This window comes from Bos javanicus, unplaced genomic scaffold, assembly GCF_032452875.1.
Source record: "Bos javanicus breed banteng unplaced genomic scaffold, ARS-OSU_banteng_1.0 tig00001692_1, whole genome shotgun sequence".
NCBI lineage: Eukaryota > Metazoa > Chordata > Mammalia > Artiodactyla > Bovidae > Bos > Bos javanicus.
Window position 1 is genome coordinate 451,207 of NW_026893637.1, and position 18,525 is coordinate 469,731.

Sequence of the window (18,525 nt, forward strand, 5' to 3'; positions counted from 1 at the left end):
GAAAAACCTTAGCCTTGACTAGACGGACCTTTGTTGGCAAAGTAATGTCTCTGCTTTTCAATATGCTATCTAGGTTGGTCATAACTTTCCTTCCAAGGAGTAAGCGTCTTTTAAATTCATGGCTACAGTCACCATCTGCAGTGATTTTGGAGCCCAAAAAATAAAGTCTGACACTGTTTCCCCATCTATTTCCCATGAAGTGATGGGACCAGATGCCATGATCTTTGTTTTCTGAATGTTGAGCTTTAAGCCAACTTTTTCACTCTCCACTTTCACTTTCATCAAGAGGCTTTTTAGTTCCTCTTCACTTTCTGCCATAAGGGTGGTGTCATCTGCATATCTGAGGTTATTGATATTTCTCCCAGCAAACTTGATTCCAGCTTGTGTTTCTTCCAGCCCAGCATTTCTCATGATGTACTCTGCATATAAGTTAAATGATCAGGGTGACAATATACAGCCTTGACGTACTCCTTTTCCTATTTGGAACCAGTCTAAATTAATTCAAATATATCCATTGAGATAAAAATATCAGACTCCGACATGACCTTGTAGGAAGTAATATGCCTCATAAATGACATAATAGATTTGGTTCAGTTTCTCAGCAGTCTATTCTAGGCAGTTTTTGTTATTGGGTAATGGATACCTGAAGAAGTATTAGTCACTCAGTCATGCTGGACTCTTTGTGCCCCCTAGAACTGTAGCCCACCATCCTCCTCTGTCCACAGAATTCTTCAGACAAGAATACTGGAGTGAGTAGCCATTCCCTTCTCCAAGGGATCTTCCTGACTTTGGGATCAAACCTGGGTCTCCCATGTTGCAGGCAGATTCTTTATTGTCTGAACCAACAAAGAATCCCCAATAGATAGCTTTGCCTCTTTAAAGAGCGGGCACTTGACTGGATGCTTTTCTGAATACAAAAACACAATTATAGAAAGAAATGTGTTCTGTCTTATGATATTTTGCAGATGTGCAAAAGTGTTACCTATCCATGTATCTTTGTTATTTATTTTTTAAAATATTTTTCTAAGAGTATAGACAAGAACAAAGAGGAATGGACAGAGATAATTGCTCCTCCGTGAATGAATTCATTTTCTTGGGAATTACTGAGAAGACTGAGAACAAAGTGACCCTATTTACCTTGTTTCTCCTTGTTTATCTCATCAGTCTTCTGGCAAATCTTGGAATGATAACCCTGATTAGGATGGACCCCCAGCTGCACACACCCATGTACTTTTTCCTCAGCCACCTCTCCTTCTGTGACCTCTGCTATTCCACAGCCACTGGCCCCAAGATGTTGGTGGACCTATTTGCCAAGAACAAGTCAATCTCTTTCTGTGGCTGTGCTCTGCAATTCTTGGTCTTCTGTATCTTGGCAGATTCTGAGTGTCTCCTGCTGGCAGTGATGGCCTATGACCGGTACAAGGCCGTGAGCAGCCCCTTGCTCTATGTGGTCAGCGTGTCCAGCGGGGCGTGCTCTCTGCTTGTGGCTGGGATTTACCTGGTGGGAAATGGCACCATTTGGCAGATGCTCTGATACACACGACATTAGCAATCCACTTACACTTTTGTGGGTCAAATGAGATTAACCACTTCTTCTGTGACTTACCTCCACTCTACCTTCTTTCCTGCTCTGATACACATGTCAATGGATTGACAGTATTTATTGTTTTTGGAGTTATTGAATTGAGCTCAATTTCAGGAGTTCCTGTCTCTTATTATTATATCATCCTTGCAGTCTCAAAGATCCATTTTGCTGAGGGGAGGTTCAAAGCTTTCTCCACCTGCACCTCCCACCTAACTGCTGTGGCAATTTTCCAGGAAACTATGCTTTTTATGTACTTTGGGCCAAGTTCACTCTACTCTTTAGATTAAGACAAAATGACCTCATTGTTTTACACCCTTATGATTCCCATGTCAAATCTTCTCATTTATAGCCTATGGAACAAGGATGTGAAAAATGCCTTAGGAAAACTAAAAATAAAAGGTGGCTTCAAAGATTTATATCACACATATGCACACACATATAGTAATTACTTTTGCAAAATTATACAGTATGACACATGAGAAATATAATTTTATCAAGTTATTTAATAAATGAGTAGCTATACTAAAGTTCAGCCATAGGGAATTGTTGCAGTTTTCAAAACTTGTCATGCTTCATTGTATGTCTTGACCTTATCTATGAAACTTTCTCTGTGCAAAACTTCCTGGCTCTTCAAATTCTATCATTTTTGTGTGTATCCATTCATTCAAACATTATTATTTCAAGTATATTATTATTTATCAACTATTTAATTATTCTTTGTCTGCCTCTAAGTGCTTTACATTTCTTGAAAAACTCATTAGTTCGTATAAAAATGGACCTTGTAATCTAGATGAATAAAGAAACATTTATTAACTAACCACACATACAATTCATAATAAAGTTTAAGACTTTCATCAATTAAAAAAACAGGGTTAAAAATCTAGGAACAAATGTCAAAACATAGTGTGCAGAAGAAAGGTTTTCTTGAATGGAGATATTAATTGTCAGATCCAAAAATAAATTTGGGAAGGAAATGATTCTAGGAAGATAATTTGACACTTACAGAGGTCTTGAGTTGAGCAGCTGTATACCTTTCCAGGGGATTCCCAGTGGCTCAGTGGTAAACAATCTGCCTGCCAATGCAAGTGATGCAGGATCTCGGATTCAATCCTTGGGGCAGGTAGAGCCCCTGGAGTAGGAAATGGCAACTTGCTCCAATACTCTTGCTTGGAAAGTTCCATGTACAGAGGAGCCTGGCAGGCTGTGGTCCCTGGGGTCACAAAGAGTTGGATGTGACTGAATACACAGATGCACACATACACACAGCTTTTTAGAATTAAGAAATCCAAAACTGAAAGCAATTTAAATTGCCTTGGTAAATTGCTTAGTTTTCCTTAATAATTAGCTATCAACTCCTGCTCTTCTTAGCTTTGATTAAATGTTCCTTTTTATAGTTCACAGACAACCATTTCCTTTAATCATTCTATTTGATATTGTCCTGTTTGTGAAATCATGGCCTACAGTATGAGATTGTGAACAACCTTTGCTCAAGGATTCTACATTCTGTCTGTATTATCCAAAGCACTTACCTAATGTTTGGGACACAAATGGAGAACGAGAGAGAGAGAGAGAACAAAGCAAAGAAAAAGGAAGGAATAAAAAGAGTAGATAACATTTTTGAGTGTTTATTAGACATTAATAATTAACAAAATAAAATTTAACTGAAGATATAGTATGTGCCTTGAATACATATATGTAATAAATTTTAAGAAAGAATATAAAATGGCTGTGAATACTAGGGTGCTTATCTATAAAGAAGATACACATCACACTAGAAGTAAAGAGCATTCATCTGTATACATTCTTAATATGTATCTATTTTGTGGGTTTCTGCTCTAGAATCTGATGCTAAAGGACTGAATCAGCATGTCTAAACAATACAGATATATTTGAAGAAGCATGTAAAATTCATGTACTTATTTATTACAGTTGCAAAAGTTAGAAAACCACTGTTTCTTAGATTTTCTAGCTATCATTGTAGAGTGTCTTTGTGCAAAAACATTTCAGAATGTAATTAAAGCCCAAGAAGATTCTCTGGCTTCCACAGGGGGACTTGTGAGAAACTGACCTCTTACACAGAATCACACTGGAAAGAATTTATGAAGAATTGTTTTTTTAAATAAAAGACTTCAGGGGTTTTCACCTCTGGTATGTTTTCTCAGTTTACACACAATATTTTAGAACTGTTATTTATGAGGAGAAACATGGTAGAAATCATTTTTTGAGATATATTGTCCAAGAAACAGAGAAGGCAATGGCAGCCCACTCCAGTGCTCTTGCCTGAAAAATCCCATGGACAGAGGAGCCTGGTAGGCTGCAGTCCAGGGGGTCGCTAAGAGTCGGACATGACTGAGCGACTTCACTTTCACTTTTCACTTTCATGCATTGGAGAAGGAAATGGCAACCCACTCCAGTGTTCTTGCCTGGAGAATCCCAGGGATGGGGGAGCCTGGTGGGCTGCCATCTATGGGGTCGCACAGAGTCGGACACGACTGAAGTGACTTAGCAGCAGTCCAAGAAAATGGAGTGTTGGTGGATTGTTGCTAATTTAGAGAATATAAATGTGTAATCTGGTTAGGTAATCTCTCTCTTTTTGACTGCCCTGTATCAGAGCATCTAAAGATTCATTTATCTACATACTGGCTGTTATTATGAGATCTAGTGGATGTGAACTAAAGGCAAGAATATTTTAAGTCCTATAAATGGAATTATAAAATTAAAAATTGACTTATTCAATTGTCTGAAGGCCTCCCACCTCAATTTACCAATATCTCCCTGGAAGGAACTTGTACATATAGATACACCTCAGCTTTTGTGACCATCCTAAGGATATGGTAAAGAATCTGCCTGGAATATGGGAGACCTGGGTTTGATCTCTGGGTCAGAAAGATTCCTTGGAGAAGGGAATGGCTACCCATTTCAGTATTCTTTCCTGGAGAATACCATGGACATAGGTTCCTGGTGGGTTATAGTCCATGAGGTCACAAAGAGTCTGACATGACTGAGTGACTAACACTTTAAGGGTCGACATGTCTCCAGATCATCTGACTCTGACAGACAGTAAGACCTTCATTCAAGAGTGTCACAGAAAATTTAAACCATATCAAACACTTTCCCAACCATGACAGTATATAACTGGAAATCAGTTAAAGAAATAAGTTTTAAAATTTGCAAATGTATGGAGATTAAACATATCCCTGAACAACCAGTAGTTCAGAGAAGAAATCAAAAAAGAATTAAAAAATATACTGAGACAAATGGAAATAGAAAAATGTCATGCCAAAAATTAGAGGACAATAACAAATTACAACAAACACAGCTTTAAGAGAAAAGTTTGTAGTGAAAAAATGCTTACATTAAAAAAAAAAAAAAAAAGCTAGACCTTTTATACCCCAAGGAACTAAAAAAGGAGAACTTTGAGCTTTAAGCTAACGTTTTCACTCTCCTCTTTCACTTTCATCAAGAGGCTCTTTAGTTCTTCTTCCCTTTCTGCCATAAGGGTGGTGTCATCTGCATATCTGAGGTTATTGATATTTCTCCCGGAAATCTTGATTCCAGCTTGTGCTTCTTCCAGCCCAGCGTTTCTCATGATGTACTCTGCATATAAGTTAAATAAGCAGGGTGACAATATACAGCCTTGACGTACTCCCTTTCCTATTTGGAACCAGTCTGTTTTTCCATGTCCACTTCTAACTGTTGCTTCCTGACCTGCATACAGATTTCTCAAAATGCAGGTCAGATGGTCTGGTATTCCCATCTCCTTCAGAATTTTCCACAGTTTATTGTGACCCACACAGTCAAAGGCTTTGGCATAGTCAATAAAGCAGAAATAGATGTTTTTCTGAAACTCTCTTGCTTTTTTGATGATCCAGCGGATGTTGGCAATTTGACCTCTGGTTCATGTGCCTTTTCTAAAACCAGTTTGAACATCTGGAATTTCACAGTTCACGTATTTTGAAGCCTGGCTTGGAGAATTTTGAATAAACTCTTCAGATTTTCTGAAATCTGTATTAGCTTAGAAAGGGCAAAATCTCTAAATTGAATATGACCAGTGTTAATAAACTATATTCAAGGATTATTTGTGAGAGACCCTTTTGATAATGGAAGTGTCATTTCTGTGATTCTGAAAACTGTAAAAGAGTCAAATGTTTATAGAATATACAGCTACAGCTAAAGACTTAAAATTAGGCAAAGAAATATATTCCAAGATACAGTACTTGGCAATAGAAGCACTCATATAAGTCTTTGAGTGTATTATTTATGGTATTTTAGCTTTTTAAATCTCATGTGACAACTATATTCATTAAGGAGACATCATCTAAAGTCTTACCCAGGTGAAGAGTTAGTCACCTAGTCGTGTCATCTCTTTGTGACCCCATAGACTGTAGCCTGGCTGCTCTGTCCATGGGATTCTCCAGAGAAAAATACTGGAGGGGATTGCCATTCCTTCTCCAGGGCATCTTCCTGACCTAGGGATTGAACCTGGGTCTCCTGCATTGCAGGGGGATTCTTTACCATCTGAGCCACCAGGGAAGCTCCCTTACCTAGGTGAGCACAGTACTAAATATTATGAATTTAGTCAGAAATTTTCATTTTTTTTCATCTTTTATTCATCCAGCAAGTATTCATTGAAGACCAAATGTGTTTTCTAGGTAATTTTCTAGGCATTAGAGATATAAGATACAATAATAATACCAGAAATTTCTACTCTTTTGGAGTGTATAGAGGGAGAAGGAAATGAAACAAATAAATTATTGCATGTAGTCAATGTATCATCTGTTTCTAAGCAAAAAAATATATTGTTAATGGGATAAAGAGTGATTGTCTCATTATATTAGATTTTCAGAAAAGAATTTTCTTGGAAGGTGCTATTTGAATAGGCACATACATGATTTAATAGGGGCTTCTCCAGTAGCTCAGACGGTAAAGCGTCTGCCTGCAATGTGGAAGATCTGGGTTCGATCCCTGGGTCAGTATGTATACTGTATGTCACTGAGTTCAGTGTGAGGATTGTCATGGTTTAAAACAGACTCTACTTGAACAATCACTTATGAGCATTTGGAACAGAGCATACTATAAAGGACTTTCCTGGTGGCTCAGAAGGTAAAGCGTCCGCCTACAATGTGGGAGACCTAGGTTCGATCCTTGGGTCGGGAAGATCCCCTGGAGAAGGAAATGGCAACCCACTCCAGTATTCTTGTCTGGAAAATCCCATGGATGGAAAAGCCTGGTTGGCTACTGTCCATGGGGTCGCAAAGAGTCGGACATGACTGAGCGACTTCACTATCTATCTATCTATACTATAGAGGGCTTCCTAGGTGGCACTAGTGATAAGGTACCTGCAGGAGACATAAGCAGTTCTGGCTCAGTCCCAGCGTCTGGAAGATCCTCTGGAGGAAGGCATGGCAACCAACTCCAATATTCTTGCCTGGAGAATCCCATGGGCTGAGGAGCCTGGTGGGCTACAGTCCAGGGTCCAAAGAGTCAACAGAGTGAAGTGACTTAGCACACAGCACACACGTGCTATAGAGAGAAAGGATGATGATGTGTGGAAGGGATAGGTAGATAGGACTCTGTGATGCCCACAGGTAGAAACTATTTTTAAAATAGTGACAGAAGGGAAAGCTAGGAAATGATGACTATGAACTTTCTTAGTTCATTGAATTGGCTAAAGTAAAACAAGATCCAAAAGGGCAACAGTAGGCAATACAACTGAAAGGATGAGTGTAAGAAACAGTCTGTGCTCAGCTGTACCATCAACCAGAAAGATGGAACACAGCTTCTGGGTCACAACAGCTGTGTAAAGCACAGATTTACAAACAGCCAGGAAGCAGTGATGTACCAACAATACTAAAAATTAGTTTTATTTTTTTTAAGAATTGTGTGTGGTTTAGGAGGAAAGAGAGAGAAGTGGAAGTCACATACCCTCCTTCCCTGTGTGTCTCTGTGTATCTTTTTCTGTCTCTTATAAGGACACTCTCATTGGATTTGGGATTCACTTTACGCTCATCTTGACTCTTACCTTAATTATATCTGCAAAGATCTTATTTCCAAATAAGGTGACATTCTGAGTTCTGGGTGACATGGATATTTGGGAGACACTATTCATCCACAGCTCTTCCATGCTGGCTCAGAAGTTGAAGAATTTCCCTGAAATGTAGGAAATCCAGATTCAGACCCTGGGTCAGGAAGATCCCCTGGAGAAGGCAATGGCTACCCACTCCATCATTCTTTCCTTGAGACTTCCATGGACAGAATAACCTGGCAGGCTACAGTCCGTGGGGTGGCAAAGAGTCAGACATGACTGAACAACTCACAGTTTCACTTATCATACACCCACAACACACATCATTTTACACATGATATACAGCTATTTTATTTGACACTGAACTGAACAAAAACTAAGAGATCAAATAGCCAATTCATGGCTCTAAATTTATGATCTAGTGAGTTGACTACATAATTTGAGTCTTCATCTCTACAAGAAGATTTAATCAACACTATGTAATGATCACATTTCTTTTGGACATACAGATCTTCAACCAAATTGTATTCAGTGATTCATTAATTTCCTGACACTCTCTTTCACATCTTTGTTCCTGAGGCTATAGATCAGAGGATTCAGCATGGGACTCACCACTGTATAAAATACAGAACCTACTTTGACCGTGAGCCATGAGTTTTTGGAGCTGGGTACACAATAAAGGAACAGGACAGTCCCGTGGAACGTGGCGATGGCGGTCAGATGGGAGGCACAAGTAGAGAAGGCTATTTGGCACCCCCCAGCAGAGGGCATTTTTATGATAGTGACAAAAATGGACATATAAGTAGTGAGGACAATTGCCAGGCTGCTCACCTCATTGAATATGGCAATGGCAAAACAGAGCACTTGGCTGATGAAGGGGTCAGAGCAGGAGATGGAGACAATGACAGAGTGCTCACAGAGGAAATTATTTATGATGTTAGGCCCACAGAAGGATAATACCAGGAGAAAACAGGTGAGTGTCAGGGAGGAGACTATATCCCATGTGCAGGGACTAGCCACTAACGATGCACAGAGCTTTGGGGACATGACCACTGTGTAGAGTAGAGGCTTACAAATGGCCACAAATCGGTCATAGGCCATCACTGCCAACACGAATGCCTCTGCCACTGCAAACATACAAGCTGAGAAGAATTGCATGATGCATCCTGTGAATGAGACGGTTCTGTCTTCCACACCAAATTCTGCAAGAGTTTGGGTGTAACTGTGGTGGAATAGCAGAAATCAACAAAGGACAAGTGACTGAGAAACAAGTACACGGGGGTGTGGAGTTTGGCACTGATCCTGATGATGGTGATCATGCCCAGGTTCCCCACCACGGTGACTGCATAGACGGTGAGGAAAGCCAGGAACAAGGGAACCTGGAGGTCAGGATATTCTGAGAAGCCCAAGAGGGTGAACGTGGCTCCTGCACTCCGATTTCCTTCAGCAAACCACAAAATTGTTGTTGGAGAAAATCTGAGACAGTGATAATAAAATGATAACAATGATAATGATGACATTTATCATGCAGCAGACATTGTATTAAAATATTGGTACATTAGTTTTGACCACTAAATAAGACTTATGAATTTCAAAACAACTGGTCTCATATTTTACAAAAGGAAATGGAAGTATATATGAGTTAAGACACTTGTTTGAATTAACACAGCCTGCTAGTGATGAGTTAGGTTTGAAGTTGATCATGAGTGACAGAAATTGAATTTCATGTAGAGTTAGAAATGTTTTCTATAGTGTTGCAGAAAAACATGTTTTTCATAGTTCCACCATTCTGAAGGTCTGTGCTGTTTAGTGGGAGTAACATAACAATAAATGAAAACATAGCACTCAAATTTATTTTAAAAAGCAGGAGGAGTAATATTTTTAGAGGTCGTAGGACTTCTATCATTATATTCAAACTGAAGATCATCAAAAAGGCAGAGGTCATGAGTCACCACAAGAATCTTCACATTTTAGAAAACATAAATGAACATTGAAGGAAGTAAAGCTCTATCTTCAAGTTTTCCAATGCTTCCAGTTTGATGCTAAAATTATTGGCTTTGTGTTCAATGCAGCGACCTGGTAAAGCAATGAAGTTGTATTACAATTTGTAGTACCCTCACTTTTGTTTTCTTTCCTACTTGACTATCATTTGTCTCACATACTGCCACTGATGCTCTCAATATAGTCTTTTAAATTCTTTGATCAATATCTCTTAACTTGCTATCAATATTTTTAATCTAATAAATGTATTAGGAATATTATACATTTAAATGGTTATAGAATATCTGAATTACAGAGTAACTTAAAATATATTTTGCTCAACTCTTTCACACTCTATACTGTTTCTCAAGAAAATCAGAAAATATGGTAATAAACACAAGTGGTTACATTATCACCCTCAAAACTTCTGGTGACAGGAATATTGAGTTTGATTAAAACTACAGGTGATAATCTTGCTTTGAGTCATACAATCATTATTGTGCACATTATTTTGAGAAGGCAAAAGCATCTTGTACTGGTAAGCAGTTTATAACAACAGAAGTATACTTATTTAGCAAAGATTTTTAAATAAATTAACTAACAACAAGCACACATCTGAAATATTCATTAATAAAGGGACTATTTGTTTGAACCTCATAAACACAGATGCAATTTTAGTTTTGTCTGACCATGTGAAGGGAGAAATAATTCATTATTTCTTGAATAGCTTTATGGTGCTTTTGACACTCAAAAAATGTATTTCCTATATGCAGAAAAGGGAATGAGTGGGAAGTGGAAAAGAGTTAGTGACAGACAGACTGGCACAATGAAAGAAGTAAAGAGTTGGAAACATAAATTTAACTTCAGTTCCAAGCTTTGGCATTTACTGTATGATCTTTGGTGAATCACTCAGATTTTATGAGCCTCAACTTCTTTATCAGTAATAATGATATGATATTTTATAGGTATATAAGTATTAAGTTAGGAAATGGCATTAATATAATTTGCACAATCTTACAGTTATGCAGTTCAAAATATATAGGTTTTCCCACCCTCATCCATTTTAATTCTTAATACTCTGAATAATTGGTATTATTTTTAAATGTATTATTTTAAACAATCTAAGAAACAGATCAAGGTTCAAAGTTGGCAGCAGCAAAACTGCAGGAACAATTTGTGATGTCAAAGAGTAGCTCAACTCTTTTTCTGAATTTCCTCTTGACCCTGTTCATGTTAATTCATCAATCACTATCCTTCAGTAAATTGTCTCTGTTTCCCCTATGTTTTCTCATTATTATCTGACTCTTATTAATCATCCCTTTTTAATATCACGGTCACCTAGGCTCAGCCAACTTCCCTGTGATGCTGCTAACCTGCACTGTGAGAAAATCAATTTCTTCTCTTCTTGATTACTGTGGTTGTTATGACACTTTCTGACTCTTAAAACTTTAATTTCTCCCTACTAACTAACTTATCAAATCTAAATTTCTCAGCTCAGTTTTACCTAAACCCTTATCCTAGCTATATTCTCCAGTTTTCAACCTTCTCTGCTCATGTCGGTATTCTCAGAATATAATTTCCTCTTTTTTTACATACTGATGCAGCACTTGAACAAGACATAAAATATTTCATGAAAATTACTATCATGAGGACACTTTTCCTTTTCACTTCAGCCATATTTTCCACACCCTTGACATACCTGAAGACATTACTGTCAGAAAAATGGAATTGTATATTATGGTATTTATTATTATTTTATGCATATTATTCTTATCTTCTTTTGACTCAATTTTGAGGTGTTGAGGAATTACCAGGCATTATAACAGTTTTTAAAAATTTCATTGTGACTACTCTGCTAAGCACAGTGTGGATATCCTCAGAGCAAAAGTCAGGATGATACCCCAGTGAAGGGGGAGGATATCAAAGCTCAGCCCTCAGGAAAATGGACTCAGGAGACATTGTCACACAAAGACTGACAAAGAGTGTCCACTGCTTTAGGGGTTTCAGGATCTCAGAGTTCCCCAAAGGAGAGAAAAGAAACAAGATAGATCATCCCGCCTGAAACCAACTTACCCCAAGATTCCATTTCTACTATTAATTGTCTCCAGGGCAGTTCCCACTCAGAATTCAAACATCATGTAAAACATTAAGGAGTTAATCAACATAGCAGTAGCCCACAAAAATTCAATGTGACTGGAATATACTTCTTTCTTAATATCCAGAAAAACTCAGAGAAAGGAAGAAACAGAGAGAGAGAGATTTGGAAGCTGAATCTGATTCCTATGAACAAAATGTAGGGCTTATGTATGCTCCCATGACCTTGGGGATTTAGACCCCAGAGAAGATTTCTTGAGCTATTTATTTTTATATCACATATCAAGAAATTAGCTTGAATGCTTTTTTTATGTGGCAACTTGCAAGAAGGTAGTTTTTTTTTTTTTTCCTGAATCACTGGAAATGGCACCTCAAATAGTCTATTTCATGAACTTCTTTTAAAAATAATTATTAAAAAAATACATGAACTGAATAAGAAAACTTGGTGACTACAGTAAAACCCAAAATGAAAGATAAATAAGCTAAAATGAAACTGTTCAGAGATATTGTGAAGTGAAGTGAAGTGAACTCGCTCAGTCGTGTCTGACTCTTTGCGACCCTGTGGACTGTAGCCGGCCAGGCTCCTCTGTCCATGGGATTCTCCAGGAAGAATTCTGGAGTGGGTTGCCATTTCCTTATCCAGGGGATCTTCCCAACCCAGGGATTGAACCCTGGTCTCCCGCATGGCAGGCAGATGCTTTATCCTCTGAGCCACCAGGGAATTCCCTCAGAGATATTAACTGCTATTATATATATTTACTTTGCGATTTTTCTTTCCCATTTTGTGTATGAAGTGCATTTGTTACTTAACCTAAATAAATATTATTGTCTTCAGAAACAGTGATGTTCTTTACTGAAGCTAAATTGTGTTTTCTTCTAAATATAAGCAATCCACACTTCCTAGCTTATACAATTAAATAATACAGTCTCTTAAAAATGGCAAATGCATTTTGGAAACTTGTTTAAGTCTCCAAAACCTCTGAGTGTCAATCTACTGGTTCTACTACAGTGAAATATCACACAGTTAGACCACTGGCTTGCCTGGTGGCTCGGTGGTAAAAAAAAAAAAAAAAAAATCAGCTGCAGTGCAGGAGACAGAGATTCTACCCCTGCCTGGAGTCAGGAATAGCACTTGGTGAAGGCAATGGCCACCCACCCCAGTATTCTTGCCTGGGAAATCTGTTGGACACAGGAGCCTGGTGGGCTACAGTCCATGGATACACAAAAGATTTGGACACAGTTTAGCAACTAAACAGCAGCAACAAATGCTTTCCCTAGGCTCCTGACAACCTGACTAACACTTGCCAGACTCTACCAGGAACCCATAACACACCAGAGGCTGTTTCCTACCAGGCATAGAATTATTGTACATAGTATGGTCTCGATCCAAAATCCCACAAGTCTGCATGGTTATTCTCTCACTGAGACAGGCTTGAGTTCCACAGTGCATCTTCCCCCCATTGCTGACACCTCTGTACCCTGGACTAGCTTTGGAGCCAGTATCTACACCCTGGTCACCCAGAGCTAGCAACCTTGTTGGATATTAGTTCTCCAGGCTGCACAACAAATTGCCACCAACTTCGAGGCTTCAACTGCTATCACAGTTTCTGTAGCATAATAGTCTGCGAAGCGTTAACTTCATAAGATATTGCTAAACTATTTTCAAAGTTATTTAACCCTTATCTGAAATGCATAAGCATTTAACTTGCTCCACATTTTCACCAGTATTTGAAACTCTTATTCATTTTAGCTATTCTAAAGGGAGTACAGTAGTTTCTCCTTGTGGTTTAAGTTTTAATTTTAATAAGAATGTCATTGATGACTAGCTATACTTAGTATTTTTTCACATGTTTGTGTGTTCTGTTTTGTCAAATGTGTGCTCAGATAGTTCATCAAAACTTTAAGTAGGCTTTTTTCTCATATTGAGTATAAAGACTTCCTCTGTATGTTTTACATTGAAATCATTTATCAAATATATTTTTCAAATACTTCCTCACAATCTATGGCTTGTATTTTCACCTTATTATTGGTGTCATTTATGCTTAAGAAACTTTTACCAAACATTTTTAATGGCAATGAAGCTCCTTTTATTGTTTTTTAAAGATCCATCCTTTTTATGTTCATTCAAAGAATTATCATCCTAATTTTTTTTAATCCTTTGAACAGTTTATTTTGCCATTTTCCAAGCATTTCTATTTTCTCATTACATTCTATTATATTTGTACACACACACGGTGGCTTTTCCACAAGAAAGAACATTCTGCTCCTAACTTTTGAAAGATTTTTTCTGTTTTATGCTAAATATTTTTCAGTTTTCATTTTTATGTTTACATCTATGATTCATTCATCTGTGATTCCTTGGAAAGAAAGCTATGACAATCCTAGACAGTGTATTAAAAAACAGAGGCATCACTTTGTTGACAAAGGTCCATATAGTCCAAGTTATTGTTTTTCCAATAGTCATGTATAGATGTGAGTGTTGGACCATAAAGAAGGCTGAGTGCTGAATTGTTGCTTTCAAATTGTGGTGCCGGAGAAAACTCTTGAGAGTCCATTGAACAGCAAGGAGATCAAACCAGGTCAATCCTACAGGAGATCAACCCTGAATTCTCATTGGAAGGACTGAGGCTGAAGCTGAAGCTCCAACATTTTGGCCACCGGTTGAGAAGAGTTGACTCATTGGAAAAGACCCTGATGCTGGGAAAGGTTGAGGGCAGGCAGAGAAGTGTGCAACAGAGAATGAGATAGTTGGATAGCTTCACTGACTTAATGGACATGAGTATGAGCAAACTGTGATATAGTGAAGGACAGATTGCTGTCATGCATGCCTAAACACTTTAGTTTAAGACAATACTTGGTCATTGTATGATTGGAATAATTGTGTTGTTGATTGGTCACTCACATTTTATTGTTACTGTGTGTTTGATTGATTAGTTCTTGGAGTCCGTGTTGCCCTCCTGTCTTTAATTTTCCCAGACTTGTGTTTTGAAGAGGACATCATAAACAGTTTATGCCTTCTTTGTAGGAAGCTTGAACTTTCTCCTTAATCATTTTTCTTATGAGGTACATGCCAACTGTCCAAAGCAGAAAAAAATAGCTTATTTCATCATATACCCATAAACTTTTAATACAATTGAATTCACTCAAAATAATTTATAAATACTACAAAAAGCAGTCATTTAAAAAAATTTTGGTTTACATATGGTTTACAGCTATTTTACTAAACACTGATGTATGCAAAAATCAATAATCATCAATAAAATGCTATCCTGCCACAGATATACTAACTTAAAGCTTTATATTTATCAAAAGATTTGAATCATCAATTACACCACAAGAACTGAACAATCTGTAGCATAGGATATCAATTTTTTTTTCAGAAATAAAATAATGAATTTAAAAATAGTATGTGGAGTGACAAAGTGGTTTTGTGAAAACTAATCTTGTGAATGTATTTTTTACTTCTTTGTTCCTCAAGCTGTAGATCAAGGGGTTCAGCATAGGAACCACTACTGTGTAAAACACAGAAGTCACTTTGACTGTGAGCCAAGAAGTTTTGGGGTTAGAAATGCAGTAAAGGAAAAGGATGGTTCCATGGAACATGCTGATGGCTGTCAGGTGGGAAGCACAGGTGGAGAAGGTTTTCCAGCTCCCACTTGCAGAAGGCATCCCCATAACAGTGATAAAAATGAATATATAGGACATCAGAATAATCACCAGGCTGCTCGCCTCATTGAACATGGAGATAACAGAACATAACATCTGACTGATATAGGGATCTGAGCAGGAGACAGAAACAATTACAGAGTGGTCACAGATAAAATTATGGTGCTAGACTTGCAATAGGATAATGCAAGAAGAAAATATGTGTGTCATGGAGCACACTACACCCCATGAGTAAGAGCCAGCCACCAAGAGAGCACACCAAGAGATATCACAGTGGCATAGAGCAAGGGATTTCAGACCTCCACAATGCGGTCATAGGCCATTGCTGCTAACATGAATGTTTCTGCTACACCAAACAGGCAAGCAAAACAAAAGTGCGCAATGCAACCAGAGAAAGAGATGGTTCTGTCCTCCACAATCAAATTCTCCAACAGTTTGGGTGTGATCCAACCAGTCCATTCTGAAGGAGATCAGCCCTGGGATTTCTTTGGAAGGAATGATGTTAAAGCTGAAACTCCAGTACTTTGGCCACCTCATGTGAAGAGTTGACTCATTGGAAAAGACTCTGATGCTGGGAGGGATTGGGGGCAGGAGGAGAAGGGGACAACAGAGGATGAGATGGCTGGATGGCATCACCAACTCGATGGACATGAGTCTGAGTGAACTCTGAGAGTTGGTGATGGACAGGGAGGCCTGGTGTGCTGCGATTCATGGGGTCGCAAAGAGTCGGACATGACTGAGTGAATGAACTGACAGTAGAAAAACAGAAATTGACAAAGGACAAGTGACTAAGGAAAAAGTACATGATCGTGTGGAGTTTTGAATTGACCTTGATGATTATGATCATGCCTAAATTCCCTACCACTGGAGAAGGCAATGGCAACCCACTCCAGTACTCCTGCCTGGAAAATCCCATGGGGTTGCTAAGAGTTGGACACGACTGAGCGACTTCACTTTCCCTTTTCACTTTCATGCACTGGAGAAGGAAATGGCAACCCACTCCAGTGTTCTTGCCTGGAGAATCCCAGGGACGGGGGAGCCTGGTGGGCTGCCGTCTACGGGGTTGCACAGAGTTGGACACGACTGAAGTGACTTAGCAAATTCCCCATCACAGTGACTGTGTAGATAGACAAGAAAACAAGGAAAAGTGGGACCCAGAGTTCTGGATATTCTGAAAAACCCAGGAGAATTAATGTGAGTATGATACTCTGATTTCCTTCTGATAGCAGGATGATTCCTGTTGAACAAAGGACCAAACATTATTCCTGAAAAGTAGAAATGAATACAAAAGAGAAACAGAGAAGGCAGAAGCTTCATATGTCTCTGGGGGAGCTGGTATATATTCTCCAGATATGGTCCTCAAACCAGCAGCAGCAGGGACGCCTAAGAATATGTTAGGAATGCAAATTCTCAAGCCCTGTCTCCAACTTCCTGAATCAAAAACTCTGGAAAGTAGCTCACAAATTGTGATTTATCCAGGCCTCCAGGTGATTTCTGATGCATGATAAATTATGAGAACCACTGAAATACAGACTATTCATGCTATCATTTAAAATTTAGCCCTTAGTATTTTCAATATACAACTAAAATATAAATTTGGAACACAAAAGAAAGTGTAAATCTCAAAATTTTGAGATGCCAAAAAGAAGCAGAGTACTTTGTTATGGTTCTAACAGTTACACTAAGGATCAATAAGATCACATGGTGTGTAAAAGGTGCCGTATAAATCTCAGTATAATTTTTTTATATTCTAGTCATATTAAAGAATTGACTTTTAATTGACAAATTAAAAGTTTGTGAATTGGCATAAATCTTAAGTTGTAACTAGTTTATGCCTTCCATCTTGTGCTTAAATTAATTATAGAATCTTATTCATGAAATAATCATGTACCTTCCATCAAAACCTCCATTAACGTTATACTGACTCCTGGGATAATTTTTGGGTTTTTATATTGACATTTTGCTTAACATTGACTCATTCATTAATTTAATCTAATTAACTTATATTAATTATTTGTAAATGTGATTTTAGATCATCTATTTTAATATATAAGGCTTCCATAGTGGCTTAATGGTAAAGAATACACCTTCAATGTAGGAGACACAGGAGACACAGGTTCGATTCCTGGGTGGGGAAGATTCCCTGGAGAAGGAAATGGCAACCCACCCCAGTACTGCTGTGGGCCTCTCTGGTGGCTGAGTCAGTAAATAATCCACCTGCAATGCAGGAGATCACCTGCAATGCAGGAGACCTGAGTTCAATCCCTAGGTCGGGAAGGTCCCCTGGAGAAGGAGATGGCAACCCACTCCAGTATGACTTAGCAGCTAAACATTTTTGATATATATCTAAAATTGTAAGTGAGTGTTAGTTGCTTTCTCGTGTCTGACTCTTTGAAAAACCATGGACTGTAGCTCATCAGGTTTCTCTGTCCATGTGATTCTCCAGGTAAGAATACTGGAGTGGATTGCCATTGCCTTCTCCAGGGGATCTTCCCAACTCAGAGATCAAACCCCGGTTTACTGAAGACAGATTCTTTACTGTCTCAGCCACCAATATATAATTAAATATATAATATAAAGTATATATAATGTTATGAGAAACAAAATGATATAATTTATATTTATAAATTATATATAATTATATATAATTAATTGTTATATTTACCAACAATAAATTTATACAAAATGCATTCAAGATACAGTGAAAATTACAAATTTTCTCTACCAATGAGTAAACCTCTGTTATGAGGAAGCAAACTTGGAGAAGATAGGGAAGCAAGAGCTGCAATGCCTTAAAATGAATGGCCCCAAGATACAGACATAAAACTTCAGTAAAATTAGATGGATGGTCTGCTTCATCTTTGTTTTGTCCAGATCAAGTGTCAGGCTACAGACTCAGCTCCATGAAGGCTTAGTTGATATCCACTACAAACAACCCTAAACATAAATAATATGTCATCAGAATTTTTTTTCCAATAGCAAGAGGGACTCGGCAGATACATTGTAAATATTCATTATTATTCAGGCTATTTTAACAAATGGCTTTCCTTTAATATTTGAAAATATTAGCAACACCCTGGTATATTAGGAAGACTGGAACCACTGTTTTAGTTTACTGATGCAATACTCATATCAATAATCAAAGAGACTGAAAAATTGATTTGGTGTTCAACGT

General features: G+C 38.0%; 2 protein-coding genes and 2 pseudogenes across 2 annotated transcripts in view; 2 read left to right on the top strand and 2 right to left on the bottom strand.

Annotated features, from left to right (window-relative positions):
- LOC133243974 (liprin-alpha-1-like) overlaps positions 1-18,525 on the top strand; it is a 333,694-nt gene that overhangs the window by 215,760 nt on the left and 99,409 nt on the right. The window lies entirely within an intron of this gene.
- Positions 994-1,598, top strand: LOC133243968 (olfactory receptor 5W2-like). Its single transcript, XM_061410660.1, has one exon. It carries the CDS (start codon positions 1,052-1,054, stop codon positions 1,532-1,534), a length of 483 nt encoding a protein of 160 aa, XP_061266644.1. The 5' UTR covers positions 994-1,051; the 3' UTR covers positions 1,535-1,598.
- Positions 8,061-9,130, bottom strand: LOC133243959 (olfactory receptor 5D13-like; annotated as a pseudogene).
- On the bottom strand, positions 14,824-17,260 carry LOC133243961 (olfactory receptor 5D13-like; annotated as a pseudogene).

Coding starts and splice junctions, on each gene's coding strand:
- LOC133243968 (XM_061410660.1), top strand. CDS start 1,052: ATGGACAGAGATAATTGCTCCTCCGTGAATGAATTCATTTTCTTGGGA.